Source organism: Vulpes vulpes, chromosome 5 (assembly GCF_048418805.1).
Source record: "Vulpes vulpes isolate BD-2025 chromosome 5, VulVul3, whole genome shotgun sequence".
NCBI lineage: Eukaryota > Metazoa > Chordata > Mammalia > Carnivora > Canidae > Vulpes > Vulpes vulpes.
The window spans coordinates 17,345,712-17,363,446 of NC_132784.1; the positions used below are offsets into that span (position 1 = coordinate 17,345,712).

The 17,735-nt window shown below is 51.1% G+C and overlaps 1 protein-coding gene across 5 annotated transcripts in view; it reads left to right on the forward strand.

Moving 5' to 3' along the window:
• MGAT5 (alpha-1,6-mannosylglycoprotein 6-beta-N-acetylglucosaminyltransferase) overlaps nucleotides 1–17,735 on the forward strand; it is a 333,678-nt gene that overhangs the window by 308,977 nt on the left and 6,966 nt on the right. For all 5 annotated transcript variants that reach the window (XM_072757610.1, XM_072757608.1, XM_072757609.1 and 2 more), the window contains 2 exons: nucleotides 1,126–1,200; nucleotides 12,628–12,785. In XM_072757610.1, coding sequence (XP_072613711.1) covers nucleotides 1,126–1,200; nucleotides 12,628–12,785 — 233 coding nt within the window. The remainder of the gene's footprint in view (nucleotides 1–1,125; nucleotides 1,201–12,627; nucleotides 12,786–17,735) is intronic.

Below are 17,735 nucleotides of genomic sequence, written 5' to 3' on the forward strand. Positions count from 1 at the left end.
CTGTTGCTGGCAAGTACTGTGGGCTCTCTGAAGCCGTCACAGACTGGATTGCTAGTGATTTTATCCCAAGTGTAAACGTGAAATTTCCATTTCACATTGGCAGTGCTTGCTGGATGCCACAGAGTTGGCACAGATGCCACAGATGCTCACAGAGTTGGCACAGATGCTGTGCAGCAGAGATCAAACCCACATTTCTTCCCCTTCCCCAGGTGTCAGTATAGTGATGAGATTGCCTCTCCCACCCCAGAGAAGCACCTTCTGGGATTTCCTGCTGCCTTCAAATAAAGCTTAAGATCTTAAGTATAGAAACCTTTTTATGGACATCCAGTGAACCTCTTCCCTCTTCTCAGCCTTGTCTCACCAGCCTTTACAATCCCAAGCTCTACCCACCTGCTCTTTTTCTCACGTGTCTCACCTTCCACTACGCGCCCTACCACCAATGTCTTCCACATCTTGGTTTGCTGGAATCCCAGCTGGCTTTAAAAGCCCAGCATGAGCAGAAGTCTGCTTTTACCTTCTAGCTTCCTGGGCACCTTGGCTGAACTCTTAGAGGCACTTTATTACTCTGATTCTGCCCCCACGAGTTCCCTAGGTACATGCTATCCTTACTGTCTAATGCAGACCAGGGCTTTTGTCACCGTCATGGGTCCTTAAACCACTCATCACGTGCCCTTCTCATAGCATTGAATATGCAGTCATTTACTGGGTGTTTGCTGCATTCCTGTGTGGCACACACAACCCAGCAGCCATGGGGCCTGCCCTGTGAAGCTTAACTTCTCACAAATTATACTCCCTGCCTTTTGTTGAATGCCGTCTGTGTTTTGGAAGCCAAACTAAGCACTGTACTTTTTTTTTTCTTGTAATCTTCACCACAGTCTAAAAGAGGTAGATTTTTCTTCTTACCATTCTGCACATGAAGAGCCTGAGGCTCAGGGATGGTGGGTAATTTGATCAGGGTCCCACAGTGAATGAGGAGCAGAGGCAGTTTGTAAACCCAGGTGTATTGACATCTAAGTTCATAGTCTTTTCCCCTCTCGAGGCACCTGAGTGAATCAGGGGAGGATTGGGTAAATGTCCTAGGTTCTGTGTCATCCTCTTTCATGAGACCATGTTCTATTTCCACAGATTGAGCCATACATGCCATATGAATTCACATGTGAGGGAATGCTGCAGAGAATCAATGCTTTCATTGAAAAACAGGTAAGGCTCTGCATTACACCAGGGGGAATCTCATGAGAAGCTAAGAGCTCACCATGCTTCTCTAGTTATTTTCCTACTTGTAAGACTCCAGAAGATGGATAATGGCTGGGTGGAATTTTGAAGCATGCACTGTCATGGTCCCAAGAGACTTAGTCTGTCCTTGGTTTAAGAATGTTCTTTATGATGGTGGAAGGTTAAAATAGATATTTGGAATGGGAGGGACTTGGATGGTCAAGGTAAAGACCTCCTGGACCATCAGACCTGTGTTAGAATGGGTTCATGAGGACTTGGATAGGGAGCGGGACAGAGAGACAGTTCTCTGGTCCTGCCTGGCTTTCATTTCACACCCTACAAAAGGCGGGGGCTGAAACCAGGGGTTCCTAAGCACTCCTTTAATATACGTTCAATAATTCCAAATATGTTAGGACTTTCTAGTGGTTTTCAGATATCTTTTCAAACACGACCCCTTTTCAAATGAAACTTTACATGAAACCGAAGTATAAAAAAACAGATAAAAGGAGGGCTTTGGTTCTAAAGTGGGGGTGGAGGTCCAGGAGTCCACCACCCCCAATAGTGCTTGCGAACTATGGCTTGTACTCGTGGCAGTAAAGGCCAAGAGCACCACTTCCATCCTTCTGTAATATTTTAATTCCTTAGTCTTCAAAAGAAGCTCAGAGCTACAAATAGACAGATTCAGAACCCCTGTAGGCAGGGCAGTATGAACTCCTTGACCGTATTTCGGAAATGGGGGTCTCCTCTAAAAAGCAAAGTAGAGTGTCTTCAGATGATCAAGAGATCTCTACACAATAGGGGATGAGGACTGTGCAGACTAAAATAGAAATGGTGTATTGAAAATATAAGTAGGTGTAGAATGGGGGTCCCAGGTTGGTTTCTAAGGAAATGTTTGAGACGACAGACTAGAGAGCCCTGGACAGTCCTAGAGGCTGCTGTTGGAGAGGGAGAGTGGTGAACACAGGCTTCAGGATGGCACGCCTGATGTTCTGGGCACTAGTTCTGGCACTAATAAGCATGCCAAAGGACATGCTCTGCAGCCCCACCATCTGGGTTCAGTCCCACCACAATCTTGGTTGTATGACTTGGGGTTCATTACTTAGCCTCTCTGGGCCTTAGTTTCCTCTCCTGTAGAATAAGGATAATAATAGACTTCTTGGGGCACAAAGTGCTTAGAACAGGGCTCGTGGATAGTGCTCCATAAATGCAAACTAGTACTGTTGATTACTTATTATATGATATATGATATTATGTATCCTATTACATTATATAATTATATTGTGATATAACATAATACAATATGACTCATGCGACTTGACCACAAGAGCTAAGCATCTCAATCATCACTTCATTCAGTCTCTATATAATGCCTTGATTGCGAATGACCATATCAGTATCCTAACTCAAGCAGCCTTTTACGTACAGACTTCATGGCAGTGCACGCCAGGCATGTCCCAGCACGTTGTCTCATTGAGTCCTCATGGTGTCCTGCGAGGTTGCAGGAGTAACCTCATTCTCTGGATAACGGGAACCGAGATTTGCGATCGTGGGCTCGGATGTCATGGACCCAGGTTCAGTGCTGGTTTGGTCTGAGTCCAGGCATGTCCTAGCAGCATTGCCAGGGCCGCAGGGAGTGACAGGCGTCCTGGAGCTGGGCGCAGACCCATATCCATCTACCTCACGGAGCTGCTGGCCCTTCCTGAAGGCACTGAGAGGAGTGGTGGGTTCTCCTCTGGTGGTGAAATTTAAGCTATCACCGCTCTTACCACCATCACAGGAATGAGCTGACATGTTGCCAGGACTCCCACAGCTGCTTCTGAAACCCGCTTCCTCCTCTCCTGTCCACTTCCTCTCAGGGAAAATGGGTCCTCAGCACCACATATAAAAAGACTTTTTATCAAGTTTATTTGAAGGCTGCTTCCCTAAGACTCTTGAATCCTAGCCAGTCCTTAAAAGTTCTCCTGTGGCCTGTTGTCTATGAATCTATTCCTAGCTTTCCTTTCAAACAGGAAGGTTGCATTCCCCAGAGTGACCTGGCTAAATGCTCCATGGTGCAGGAGCATGCCTGGTCCATGCGCCTCTATGTCCCAGGTGCCCTGCCTGCCACGCAGTAGGTACGCAATAACTCCCACTTGAAGGAGCGAATAAAAATGAATGAGAGTGTGTGCACATGCTTGCGCTTTTTATTCATGGGTCCCAGGAGCCAGGAAGTTCATCTTGGACTTTATGATTTAGGATACATGCTAATAAAACTGCCCTTTCACACCAGCTCCTCAGCACAGACTCCTGCAGAGTCCTGCAGTTTGCAGAAATCCAGAGCTTTCTTTTTGGCCTGCTATGGTCGACTCACCCATCCACCGTGTAACCGGGTAAATGCTTATCAGCTGGAGTGCGCTATGGACCGTGCTGGGAAGTAGGGGAGATGTCAGGGGATGAGTCTCGTCCTCAGGTAGCTTTTGGCCTCACAGAGAAGCCAGTCACATCCACAGGCAATGCCACCACCATCACCAACGGTGACGTGACCTGGATGCTTAGGGATCGCACCACCCAGCCTGCAGCGTGGGCAAGGGGGAGAGATGGGGAGAGTCTGTTCAGAAGCGTTCTGCAGGAGATGAATCCTGACAGCAAACTGAGGGGGGCCGCTGTGCAGCTCAATATGTAAAGGCCTAGGGGAAGAGAGAGGGAGGTGAATTATTGGAAGTTTAGCTGTGGCCTAAGAGAGATGATGTGAGAGACAGGGCTGAGGAGGAAACACTTCCTGAGAAGATGCGGCGGCTCAGCCGAAGAATGCAGGCCTGATTCTGGGACAGCAGGAAACTAAAGAAAGGCTTTAATGCAGGATGAGAGCAGTGAGACTCGCAGATTGGCATTTCAGGAAAAATCATTCTAAGAATCTTCTGTTTGGGGCATTTTTTGTTAAATGCTCTCTTGGTGCTGCCAGACGAGCCAGAAAGAGGCCGGTTGTGAGATTGTCCCAAGCCGGGGGGGGGGGGGGTGGTTGAAGCCATACTAGCCATACAGTTTGCCCAACTTTAGAGGGCAGATGGGAAGTCAAGACCTATTGATTCACAGGTTGGGTCTTCAGCCACTAACAATTCCCTCCCAGCCTCAGTATTTTAGAGCTCGGGGTGTTCGTTATTTTTGCAGCTAGAATATCATCAAAGAGCAGTGAGACTGGAGAGAAGGGTGTTTCTGGTCTGAACGGAAAAGCCGCAAGCTCTGAAGAAGTGGTGGCAGCTCAGGCTTCCCGTGCCTTCAGCTGTGGGAGTGCTGCAGCCCTAATTAGGCTGATCTCTGCCTTCAGAGTCTTCCGTGTGATCTGCAAGGGGAACAAGGATGCTTTTATCTCAGAACCTTTTCAAGGTTGTCCATCATGCTCACCCAAGGCAACGGGAGCCAGAGGAAGCCAATTGACAGCAATTGAGAAAGCTCCAGGCTTCAGTGTCCTGTTGAGTGGTTGACAGCTGGAAACCTACCCCATACCCAGCCAACCCCGGGCTCACTCACCCAGTGGGAAAGACGCCTGACTTTAGGGAAACCACTCACTTTTTTCTCCTGATGGCCTCCCCTGCACACACCACCACTGCTTTGCTATACCGGAAATGTTGATTTGGGGTTGCATGCACTTCTAAATCAGCACTCTGTAAGAGGCCCTCTCTCTAGCAGCAGGGGAGGACTGGGGGGTGGTGCCAAGGCGAAAATCCCTTGTAATCTAAGATCAAGAGCATTATAATTCTTCCCTAACCCGAGTGTGCAGGCCTGTTAATCTTCTCATGATGCATTTCTTGGGAAAGGTTTAGGTATTTGCCTCGGGCCAGAGAGTGTAGAACAGGTTCTTTTGAAGGAATGGAAATGTTCAGTTTGCTTTCTGAAAACCATCCATGTGTTCCTCACTCCTGTTTAGTACTTCCTGTAAAGACTCTGAAAATACACGGAATGATTATGCTCTTGTTATTTTGCAAAGAGCAGGTAATTCATGTGAAAAGCAAAGCAGTCTGACAGTATGGAGGGGAAAATGAGTGGCCTCCAGAGCCACTGTGGAATCTGCTGCAGCTCCTGGGAAATCTGGCTTGCCTGAGCCCATCTTAAACTCTCTGGCAAGTGTTCTAGACGCAAGGACAAGCCTGTTAGTGAATCCGGTTAGTCCAGCGTAGCAAGGAGCGGTGGAGGTGACGGGTTGCAGGAGGAGAGAAAGGGGACGGGGTGGCCCTAGTTTGGGGAATGTTTGCTCTTTTTTTTTTCCTTTTTTATTTTTTTTAAGATTTTATTTATTTATTCATGAGAGACACAGAGAGAGAGAGAGAGACAGAGACATAGGCAGAGAGAGAAGCAGGGTCCATGCAGGGACCCCGATGTGGGACTCGATCCCAAGACTCCAGGATCACGCCCTGGGCCAAAGGCAGACGCTTAACCTCTGAGCCACCCACGCATCCCTAATGTTTGCTCTTTGAAGAAGTGGACAGCTGCCGTTGGCCTGGCCACCCCTGATCTCAGAGAGACTGGCTGCGTAATGTTTAATTCTGAAGCCTGGAGCCAGGTCCCATGCCCACTCTCTGTGATCTTAGGCAAGTTCCTAATCACATCATCCTGTTGCTTCTTCTGCACGTTGGCAATAACACTACCCACCCCAAAAGGTTGATGGGAGGAATCAAAAGATTACTGAGGGTGTAGGGCCAAGAGCAGTGCCTGACACAGAGTAGGTCCTCGAGAAGCCTCAGCTACTTGCTGCTACAGGAGCCCAGGGCCCAACCAAGGCAGGCTTTTTAAACAGCTTCATCCATATGTGAGTTACAGACCATAAAATTCACCCCACGTAAGGATACAGTTCAGCGATGTTTTAATCACATTGATAGAGGTGTGCAATCACCATCAAGCTCTACTTTTCTAGCATTCCCATCACCCCAGAAAGCTCGCTTGTGCCTGTTGAGTCTTTGCCCCAGTCCCTGGGCAGACACAGATCTGTGTTCTGTCTGTGTGGATTTGCCTTTCCTGGAGATTGCGGCTTCTCTGACTCGGCCTAACGTTAGTGAGGTTCATGCAGGCTCATATAGCGATACTTCATTCTTTCTTATTATTGCTGGTTAGTGTGCCACTGTGTGAGTGTACCACTGTTGTTTTAGCCACTTGCCAGGGGACAGATGTGTGTTGTTTCTAGCTCTGGGCTGACATGAAGAGTGGATGAACATCCACGTGCCTGTGGATGTAGGTTTTCATTTCTCCTGGGTAGCGCCTCAGTACTAGAAGAGTAGAGGATGTGGGAGGTCTGTGGCTACCTCCTTGAGGAGTGAGCTTCTTGGCTCATTGATGTGCGTGTGTAGAGATCATTCCTGGAGATAGGGTGCTACAGCTCGGCGTCACAGCGTACTGTGTTCGCGGTACCTGTGGAGTCACAGATCCACACCCACTGCTGGCCATCAGCTCACTGGCCGTCTGGGGATGAAGTCCACTCCTTTGAGGACAGCACAGGCTGAAAATGGGAGATACCAGTGGGCCGCTGAAATGTCTTTAATCCAGTCAGTATTTACCGAGCACCCTTTTGTGGCAGACCCTGGATCTCTCAGCTATGACATAAATAAACACGTGTGTTCCTTACTTCTCAAATAGCTGGCCGAATTTGGTCCAAACCCCAAATTCAAGGCCTAGAACCTGCCTCTTCCTTTTTTTTTTTTCTCTTGTTCATTTTCCCCAAATTCCTGGCCTTACTTCCTCTAGATCCTGCCCCCAGACCTGTATCTACACTTTCTTGGCTGTACACAGTGAGTTTCTACAGAAATCCACTTGGACCTGATATGTCGTGAATGTAGTAACTGTTAACAGTTTGGCCAGGACTGAGTAGGGCTGGAGGGTTTGTGGAGGAGAGCCCATCACAAACCATCCAGGAGGGAGGGACAGGCCGGCGCCTCCACCCCATGGGGAGGGGCAGGGGGGCGTCACCCCATCATCTTCTCTGCTCTTTGGCTATTTCTGGGAATCACGTTTTCTCTATGCTGTGACTTGGCCTTCACTACAAAGGCAGCGCCCTTCTTTTCCACAGTGAGTTGTCTTCACTTGTTCAAACATTGCTTTTTCTCATAAATTTGTTGACAATAAGCCTTTCTTATTAGATTCACAGCAGGAAAATTTCAGAATCATCAAGAAAATTTAGGGGAATTTGGTGACCGGTTGCAATAGTTGTTAGAGAGGAATGCAGATGTTCTGTGTTCTAAATGGGCGTGTTAACCAGGTTGGAACTCACTGTGTCTCACTCAGGCTCTATAAAGCCTCGGGCTGTATAAATATTGTCCCTTTCTATTCCTACTACTGTCAGAGCCCCAGGATGCTGAAAGCATTCAGTTCAGTTCAACAGCTCTATATTGTGCACCAATTATCTGCAAAGCACCATGTTTGTGGGAAGCCACTAGCTCCTATTCCGCCTACGAAACCCAGCCCAGAAGTCCCTGTTCCCTGGAAGCCCTCCCTGATTGCTTCCACTGCCACACATCCCATCCCCACAGAGTTGATCATTTACGTACTCTCAGTGGCCTTTACGTCCTATTTGGCCATCTGCTTTCTGCTGTTCTATAATTCTTTTAATGTTGACCTCCCTTACCAAACTGTGCGCTGAGCCTTTGAGCCCAGAGACTGTGTTTCATAGGTATGTTCAAGTTTCCAGCACTTAGCACAGACTTCAAGAGGTTTTTGGTCAGGTTAGAATAGATGAGTGAGAACCCTCAAAGCCACCACATGATATGAATGTTTCCTAGAGGTGTGTTTGAACTCAGATACCTGGGTTAGTCTGAGGCCAGCCTCTCCCTCCTGCACTCCTTCAGGGCTTCCTAACTGCCTCTGCTCTTGCCTCTACTCCTGCTCCTGCCTCTACTCCTGCTTCTGCTCCTACTCTTGCCTCTGCTTCTGCCCCTACCTCTGCTCCTGTCATCTCTTCTTGGCACATCCTCTCACTCCTCTGCCCAGAACTCTCCAGGGGCTTTCATCTTACTCTAAGGAAAAGCCAAAGCTGTACGCAGTGACTCCCTAAGGCCTCCTGGACCTCACCTTTGCTACTTCTGGCCCCCACCATGCACACTCTCTGCTCCATGTAGAACTCCCTGCTCCTCTGGAAGCCTGCTGGACATTCCCTTGTCACAGCCTCTCATCCTGATTTGCCTCTGCCTGGAATGTTCTTCCAAATACTTGCATGGCTCACACCTTTACTCCTTGGGTCTTTTCTTAAATGCCCTTTCTCAGTGGTGCTTTATCTGTTTACCCTCTCCCCCAGCAGTCTCAATCCTTTTTCTTCACCTCATTCTCTTCTAGAGATTGTGGACCAGAGGGGAAGTCTGAGCCCTTAGGCTTTTCTGCTTCTTAGCAAGTATTTTGTTGAATGAATGAATCAGTGGATTGGCCAGAGGAGGAGTGCCCTCAGTGAGATGAGGGAGGTGGACATCGCCACATTTATCTGATCTGAGGCAGAATGAAACAGAAGGCCTCTAGCCTCTCACAAACGCCCAAAAGGGTCTTGCACCTAAACATCAGAAGACACTTGTGACCGGGGCTGCCAGTACAGTTGTGCCCTGCACGTAGCTGGGCCAAAGACATGGCTTCCATGTCAGTTCTCATAGCTGATCCAGGCAATTCAGCATTTACCCTCTGGACCTGGTAGCAATTAATGGTCTACCTAGGAATATCGTCTTTACCATCTCTAGATGCCTTCTGAAGAGTGAAGAGGTGAAAGCAGGCAGAGAGCTCGAGGGCCATCTGTGGATATCCCCTGCCTGGAGGCCAGAATCGCATCCCTGATCCCCACCCTCCCTCCTGCCTCACCTGGCATCCTGCTTACCAGGATGCCTTCGGGCTTCCCAGAGGGTTCACCAAGCCTTAAAATGGTCCTGCTGCTATTTTCACTATTTCTTATCCCACTGGCCCCCAAAACAGACTCCTAAGAGAATGCCAGGCCAGCACCCTGGTGAGCCATGAGCAAGGGTGTCTGGAGCCCAAAAGCTCGCGTGAGCTTCCATAGGGTGGAGGGGCTGTAGTGGTTGACTAAGAGATGAGCCAGTGGGGCAGCTCCACCCTCTGGCAGAGCCTTGAGGGCACATCCCTTCGAGCAGTCCCTGCGATGCCATCTTGCCCTTTCCCACATGAGCTGCAGGGGCCCCGTTTATTCAGGGCCGCCCCAGCACCTGCAGATGCCCCACATCGCAGTGTCTCAACCCCGTACAGGGTGGAGGAGGGCCCAGAGGAAGGACACGAGTGTCAGTGGAGCACCTGCTGCTGGCCAGTTTCTGTCAGGTCCATCAGCCCCAATCTGGGCCTTCCCACTTGAGGCGCTTTCCCTGGTGCATCACCTCCTGGTCTGACACAGCAGAATCTTTCTCCTTGTTCTTGTTTTACCCCCTGGACTGCTTCATATAGCACACGAGGCTGAGAATGAATGAGAAACCACTTCTCAAGAGTCCACCAGACTGACCAGGTATAGGGATACTCCCCTCAGCTCTAACTGCCTGTAGGTGTCATCCAGGGAGAAACATTCTGTGTTTTCTTACAAACCGTAAAAGCCAGCATTGGAGCCTTAGCTGTCATGGGTTTCTGGCCCCCAAGCCTAATCCAGGGGCAGGCCAAGCTGAGTCCTGGAAGCAAGGAAAAAAATTCTCACTTGACCTCTAGTGACATGCCATGTAATCTGATTTGCTTTCCTATATGTCCGCCCATTCTGTACAGGTCACACACAGGCTTTGGTGTTGCATTTAAAGTCTCCTTTTTATAAAATTTAAAAGCTATAGAAGTTCTCGGATTGCTTTTAAAGAATTAGGAGCAAAGCTGCTTGCATTAGCCAGCCAGAGAAACAAACCGAGAAGCAACGCTTAACCTTTTCCAAATATCTGTGCACCCGCTCAGCTCTCATCAATAACTCCATTGATCATGGGGTGTTTTCCTTCTTCCTATTTGATGACAGCCATCCTCATGGGATGGACAGCGTGTCAAAGGTCAGCCGATAAGTTTCCGTATGCTTCCAGGTAAGAGAGCAGCAGCCATCAGCGAGCACTGTGATACTATTGGGGGTGCCGTAGGTCTGTGCAGTCATGCCGTCACCCTTAGGAACAGCGTCCAGTCCAAGGTGACTGTGCCGCCCATGGCTTAGCAAGCACGTGGATTGTGCTCAAGATTCTTAAGACTGAGGAGTCAGACAGGGTCTTCCTGCCCGGTTCCTGGTGGCTTTGGAGTGGGACACGCTGCTCACATCATGCCTGTGCCTCCCTCTCAAAAGGTTAGGTTGGGCCCTAATGTCTCTCAATAATCCAGGGTATCTGTAGTATTTCTGCATTGTTAGGCTCTCTGGAATGTACTGTCTTCAGCTGATGTGAATCCACCTTCGGGTACCTCAGACACGCAGTGAAGAGTTTCTCTTTGTTGGCCACCAAACTCAGGCTCTCAAGGAGTCCAGTAATAGAGTCATGTGAGGCAGAGGGCCACAGTGGGTTTGCCTTACTTGTTGGGGTCTCATCATGGATTGGAGGAGACTAGAATGGCACCCAGCACTGAGTACTCACTGCCTGCCAATCGCCTTTCTCAGAACGTAACAGCATCACCTCTTTCAGGAAGGAGGTAGGGAGAGGCAGGAGCCATAGGAAGTCGTCACTATCACCATCTTCCTTGTCCTAATGAGACAGGATGTACCCTCCGCTCTTTTCTCTTTTGCTCACTGAAACTAATACAAGGACAAACTTAAAAAATAAATAAATAAAAACTCAAGCAATACAAAAGGGCCCCCTCTGGCCTGTTTTCCAGGGCTGCACCCACTTCCTCACTAAGGACCAGGCAGTGGCAGGCCCCACCTGCAGTGTTCCACGTGACCAGCCCAGGGGTGGGGATGGCATGAAGCATTTCCTCTGTGGATGCCAGTTCTGGGAGCCCTGGACCCGGAGATTATAAATCAGCAAGGAAAGGAAACATGAGGAAAATAAAAATATTCCAGAAGGGACATTCGTTGAAAGGTGAATTTCCTTAGCACTCCAGACCATGTCACTCCATTTCCCTCTCAGTGGCATCCACACCAACCTGAGAGATTCTCGTAGGAGCCCGTGCACGTTTATAAGCACCTCCGCAGCTTCTTTCACTCCTCGGGATGTCCAGAAAAGGTTTCCATGTCAGTACGTAGAAATCTGTTGTGTTTTAGGGTGTTATTTGAGTTTAAACAGTTAGCTAATTAAATACAGCTTTGAGTTTATTTCACGTCTCTAGCTTCTACTCTGACAATGCCACTGTGGTATCCTGTGTAGGTTTCTTTGTACCCTGTGTGTCCCCATATGTCTGTAGGGTGGATTCCTACTGGTGGAATTCAGAGCCCAGGATCCTGAACACCTCTGAGCACTCCCGAGGGCTAGCCCGCCCCCAGAACGGTCAGGCAAGCCTGGCTCTCCGGGTCTCCTACACGGACAGCACATTCTGCAGGGGGCCACCCCTGGGACTCAGAAGTTGGCTGGGGTTCCAAGCCCAGTGTGCTAGCAGAGCGAGCTCCAGGTGCCACAAGGGTGTGAGTTCCCTCCACTGGTAGCTACTCAGGGTTGCCTCAGGCACAGCCCAAGTGAAAGCCTGGGGTTCCAGGTCACAGCTCCCTGTTCCTTGTTGACACTTTCTCTGGCCTTGCTGGTCTGTCCTCTGGTCCCCCAGGCTGCCCGTTCACCGGGTGACCCGCATCACGTCCTTTTGCCCACCCCATGTCTCCCTGGGATGTGTTAGTTTCCTGCGCTCCCTCTGGATCCTGGAAGGGACTGGCCCTGCCCCATTCTGGGCACCCGCACAGGAGCTGCTGGGGCCTCTCTTTGCAGGGGAGACCAGCGTACTTCACCTCCGATCACAGGTCCTCAGGCTGTTTCCCTGGCTGTGGCCTTAGTGCAGCATTACAATCGTCTTCAAGCCTTGAGCCCCCACCAAGGTGCCAACCCCACAGTGGGTTCCCTTAGCCGTGTCCTTGCAGACCCCTCCGCTTCACAGTCACAACCTGCACTCACAACATAGCGTCATGCTAGGTAACTGCCAAGTTAGGTAGACACTGAACAGGTCTTTGGAATTGGAGCGGAGAACAGAAGAGCTGGTGAAGGTGGGCACGACATGGAGCTTCAGGGCTGGAAGCTTCCATAGCGAAGCTGATGGTCCTGACAACGAAGAGCCACTGCTCGCCACCGGCCCGGTGCTGCACCCGTGCCGCTGTTCCTCTCGCCCTCCAGTCCCTGCGGGCCCTACTGCTGTCCCCTCGTGGATGAGGCAGCCCCTGGGTAGAGAGAGGTGAAGACCGGGTCCAGTGACACATTCTGGCTGGGCCTGATTCCCACCAAGTCCGCCTGCCCCCCTGGTCTGGGCAGCGGGCAGCCCAGGGAGCCCCCCCCCCCCCCGCCCCGAATCCTCACTTCCTTGACTGATGGCTTCTTGTCGTTTCAGGACTTCTGTCACGGGCAGGTGATGTGGCCGCCCCTCAGCGCCCTGCAGATGAAGCTGGCGGAGCCCGGGCAGTCCTGCAAACAGGTGTGCCAGGAGAACCAGCTCATCTGTGAGCCCTCCTTCTTCCAGCACCTCAACAAAGACAAAGACATTCTGAAGTGAGTCCTGTGGGTCGGAAGGGCTGGCCCGAGCTTCAGCTGGGCTGAGAAGGCCAAGGTTCTCGGGGAGCAGGTCCCCCAGGCCCCCAGAGAGTTAGCCTGGCGGCTTTGTTGTTGGGTGGATGAGGTCACCTGGCGTGCCGCTATATTTAGAACTCCAGTGGGGATGTCGTATTGGTGTAAATAGTGTGTGTTAGGGATTGGAGATTGCAGGAACTGTTCGGTTTGTTCATGGTACACCCAGGGAACTGCGGGCGTGGAGACAGACCTAAAACCATGAGCCTGGAGGGCCCCACCCCTGGGCTCCCCCTGGCAGAGGCTGGGTGTGCAGACGGCCCCTAGCAGAGCCTGAGCGGTGCAGGGGGCAGGTGGGAATCTCCAACCCTGGACCGCAGAAGGAATGAAAAATCCGCGTCTGGAGCTGGCATCGAACTGCCCGCAGTAAATCCCATTACCACCTTCCCCTCCTGCAGCTCCTGTCCCCGCTTGCACTCAATGCCAGCAGCCTTGGGGCATGGAGCGTTGCCCGGGCACGTCTGCCGGGTTCCTCAGCAGGGAGGCGAGGGCGGCCGGGGGAGCACAGGCTGGAGCAGCGCCCACATGGGGCCCTCTGGATGGCTTGAGTTCTTCCCCTCATGCCTGCGTTACTTGCAGTGATCCTATTCACCTCCCTTGGCATTGGCATGTGCAGATCCCACGTTTCTACGTGAGGTTTCTTTTGGCCTCTAACTTGTGACCCCCTGTCAGCGCTAAATCTGTGCTCCCCGTTTTTATGACACCCACCCTGGGCCTCCTAGTGCTTAATTACCCACGACCCTGCATAGCTCTGGTTAAGTGCTTTCCCTTGAGGGACTTGCTGCCCCGACCCGAGGTATTCGGTAGAGGAGTGGTACTGTCCAGTCCTGAAGAGGAGGGTTAAGAAATGGGCTAGACTCACTGCTCATGACTTGCCTCTCTCTGCTCTGGCTTCATGCCCTGTTACAGCCGTTGGCCACTGTGGCTATCTGGGCACAGAGGCCTGAGCTGGTGGCCTGGTCCTGTCTGTACATCTTATTATTCTCAAGCATGGAATAAAACCCTCCTTAGAGAGCTTGGCCTCTCGCTTCTCGCCTTGCAGGAAAGCTCTCCTGAGGAGGGATGTGGAGGATGCTGGTTTTTCCCTTTTTTTTTTTTTTTTTTTTTTTTATGTGAAGATCAAGATCAGAGGCTACTTGATTCTACTATCAAAGGCCAGAAGAGAGCTTGGCACCCTACTCTGTCACCAGTGAAACTTTGTGAGAGGGCGTGGTGGTCTAATATTTAGGGAAAGACTAATGATATAGAAGCTTCCATTTCCATAGCATGGAAACCTGAATTCGGGGTTTATAGTATCTCCCTGTTTATATGGAAATCTGGATTCCCTGGGGCTAGACTAGGGACTGTGTTCACAGATCTGACTACGTGCGGTCTCCATCTCCACCTCTGCAGGGGGAAACGTGAGAAGGTGCATCCCGAGAATGGAGCACCTCTAAAGCACGGCCCTTCCTTCTTGCCTGGGCAAGAGTCAGGGCTTCTGCCTGGGTCTGATGATCAGGGCCTGGCTCAGGTGGCACAGGGCCCCATACAGCTGGCCTGTCTCTGGAGTAAAGGTCTAGGTCCCATGGAGGGACAGAGAGGGGAGCCCGCAGGTTAATTTCTCTGTTCTTTCAAGTTCTAACCTATAAGATGAGGCAGCCTGTGTGATGATGAGGGAATGTGCAGCTGGTGGCCAAGATAGAGCAGAACAGCCCCTTCATCCAGAGAGACTTGGGCAGTGGATCAGCCTCGAGGCTGCCAGGCTGAGGCTAGAAAAGCCGGTCCCCTCCCCATCCTCCCTGTCCACCTCTGCAAACCCTGCAGAGCCCATGAAGGCGACGACCTCATGGGGCTGTCCTGTGTCTAGGCCCTGTGCCTTGGGATTGCTTCACACCTGTTTCCCAAACCCCACTATAGTTATGTGGGTTTTCTCCCAAGGAGACAGCAATGAATGCTAATTTTGTAATAAAGCTGTCTCAAATTAATTCCCTGAATATAAGAGCCCTGTTAAATACCTTGTTCCTGCATTTGTAAATACCAATAATGTTGTAAAACCCCAGCTATCTGGTGGTCTGTTGAGTGCCTCCTCAGTGTGAGGCAATCCTGGTTCCTCCATATTCATGGCCAGTTAGCAAAATGAGTGACTACTACAAGCCCATGCTACTTTTCCTTCTCCAGCGTGGGACCCGGTTCTCAGCTTAAGCTCCTTTTAGTCTTTTGATGCCCATGACCTTGAAGAACCATTGAAGAACCATCCATCCCCGTTGTGTAGTAGGAACTTATATCACATAGATCAGGCCCTTTGGAGTGTCCTGTGCTGTCATCTTGAATTAGGGGCAATCAGGCAGCTGGTCATGGAGCTGCCTTTCACGCAGGGCACGAGGTAGGTGCTAGAGAGGTGCCCACAAACTTCTGTGCCCAGAACATGCATGAATCAGTTGTGCTAACACAGACCAGGGGGCGGGGGCCCAGAGGCAGAGGCCCCGGGAAAAGCCAGAATCGGAGCTGGGTTGGCCTCCTAGGAAGGACCTTGGCTCCATAAATAGGAACACATGTTAATGTGATACCTGGTTTGTAATATTGCTACCTTTTCAAGTTACATCTTCTAAAACTATGAAATGGTTGAGTTTGGCAGTTCTATTTGAAGATGGGGAACTCTAAACCGTGAAGTCTAGACCATGAGCACTGTGGCACCTGAGTCAGAGAGGCCACGAGTGAGTTTGGGGGACTTGGTGGACTCAGGGTCAGAATAAGCAGAGCAGGGTGGGTGAGGGAGGAGAGGAACTCAGGGGCAGGGAAGGGAGGAGTAAGACCCGTAGATGGGATCCTGCTTGCATCCGTTCATCCTGTGTCTGTCTGTCTTGTCGGGAGGGAGGGAGGGATAAGTTGTTTCTACCCCCTCAGGATGTCGGCAGCCCCATGGGGAGGTGGGGCTTTGCCCTTTTAATCTAGGTCCAGAGCTATAAATGTAAACCAAGGGCCGCTGGCCTCAGAAGCCCCTCCCATCCTGTGAGAGGCCAGCTGGGGGGAGTTCAGCATGGCAGGGTCCTACAGAAGGGGAGCGGCAGTGCGCTAGGAGTCTCTGGGTGGGAGTGAGAGTATGTGTGGCGGAGTGTGTGTGTGTGTGTGTGTGTGTGTGTGTAAGAGACACAGACAGACATCACAGAACAGGGAAGCAGACGCAACAACATGCATGCTCTGAGAAGGCAAGGGCTCCCCAGGTGGGGCGTGAGGACTGCTGGTGCATGGAGGCTGGTTCCAGATGCACTCCAGCAGTTGGGGAAAATCAGCTCACCCCCCTGACTTTTGCCCCCTAATTCAGCAAGGACAGCGCAGTGCTCTTCCTCACTGCCCAGGGCTGTGAAACAGGGACCTGCACGCTAATGAAAGGGGGAGCTCCCTGGGGGCCAGGCGGTTGGACGGCATCCAGAAGGGTCTGGAGCCATATATGCCCAGAGCCCCACGTTGACCGAACCGTCAGGGAGCTGCCCTGTGACAGGTCACGTATAGTTCTGGGGAACAGTGCTCCTTGAGCACTTCGTGGTGGTCTTTGGGCATCATTCCCTACCAGGCTGCTTCTGCTGCGGCCTCTGTGGACATGTGTTCGCAGGCTTGTGTACACGTGAGCTCACATCCTGGGAGCACGTGCCTGGTGTCTGAGCTGGGTAACCAGGGGCAGGAGGCTTTCCTCATGGCTCCTGACAGTTATACCCCTGCTGTGGGGTCTGAGAGTTGTAGAGATTCCCACACCCCTGGGTAGCCGTGTACTCGGCAGGTGGCTGGAGTTAAGACAGAGCAAGTCCTAGAATTCACGTAAATAAGGAAATAACCTTATTCTTATTCACCCTTATTCTAAAGCTGTGTTCTGTATAGAAACCTGGAAGGCACAGATGAATTCTGGAGAACCCTTTCTGTGGGTAGGGCAGTCGGGGTATCCTGTGAAGGACCTGGTAGCCCAAATCTCTCTCTTTTTTTTTTTTTTTTTTAGAGAAATCCATAAATCCCCACTTCCTGTCCTTGTTTTCATGGTCTGTGACCTTATCTGTCTGGGTGCCTACATCTTCCAGCTGCTACACCAAGACCAGAGATGTTACGGCTTTGAGGGAGCTCGCTGGTGACTACAGGAGCACCCTAAAAGTGGGTGCTGCCTTCCTGAGCATGAAGAGCCAGGCAGGCAGGCTCAGAGAACTCACTAGAAGCCCTAACTGATGTGCTGGGAACTGTCCAATTCGTGTTGGCAAGGGCAGGCATGGGCCAGGCAGTTCGTTGGCTGGAGGAAGACGAGAGGGGGCAGGGGTAACAGGGAATATGGTGATTTCCACCCAGCGTTTGGAGGCTTTCCAGAGGCAGCAGGAAACCTAGAGTGCCCCATCTGGATCCCCACCCTGTCAGCAAGAATCGAGATTTAAGTGTACAAAGCAAAATGGAGATGCTTGGCATGTGCATAAATTCACAGCATGGGGCAAGGGAGGGAGGTCACAGAGCGCATCCAGGGCTGGGTGACCATGGTGACAATGACGATGTGCAGTAAGGGTAAGAGTTACCGCTGATTGCATACCTACCCAGAGCTGCGCTCTGCCAAGTGCTCTATAAGCACTGATTTAATTTCTGCAGCTCCCGCAGGGGTTCAGGATGATTTGCCCCCCACTCCACAGAAGAGGAAACTGAACCAGAGAGAGGCTCGCTTGTCTGTCCAGGGTCTCCTGGCTCATAGAGATGAAGTCAGGACTCAAACTCAGGGCTGGCTGGACCTCCCCCGCCCCTTCTTCTCTGGCGTTGGGATAGCATGCCGGACACCTGATGAGGCCTCCTTGCTCTCAGGGCCACAGGGTGGGTGGGACCAGTGTACCCCAGGCCAGAGGAGAGGGTACGCGGCTCTTCTTGGAGCTAACAGGC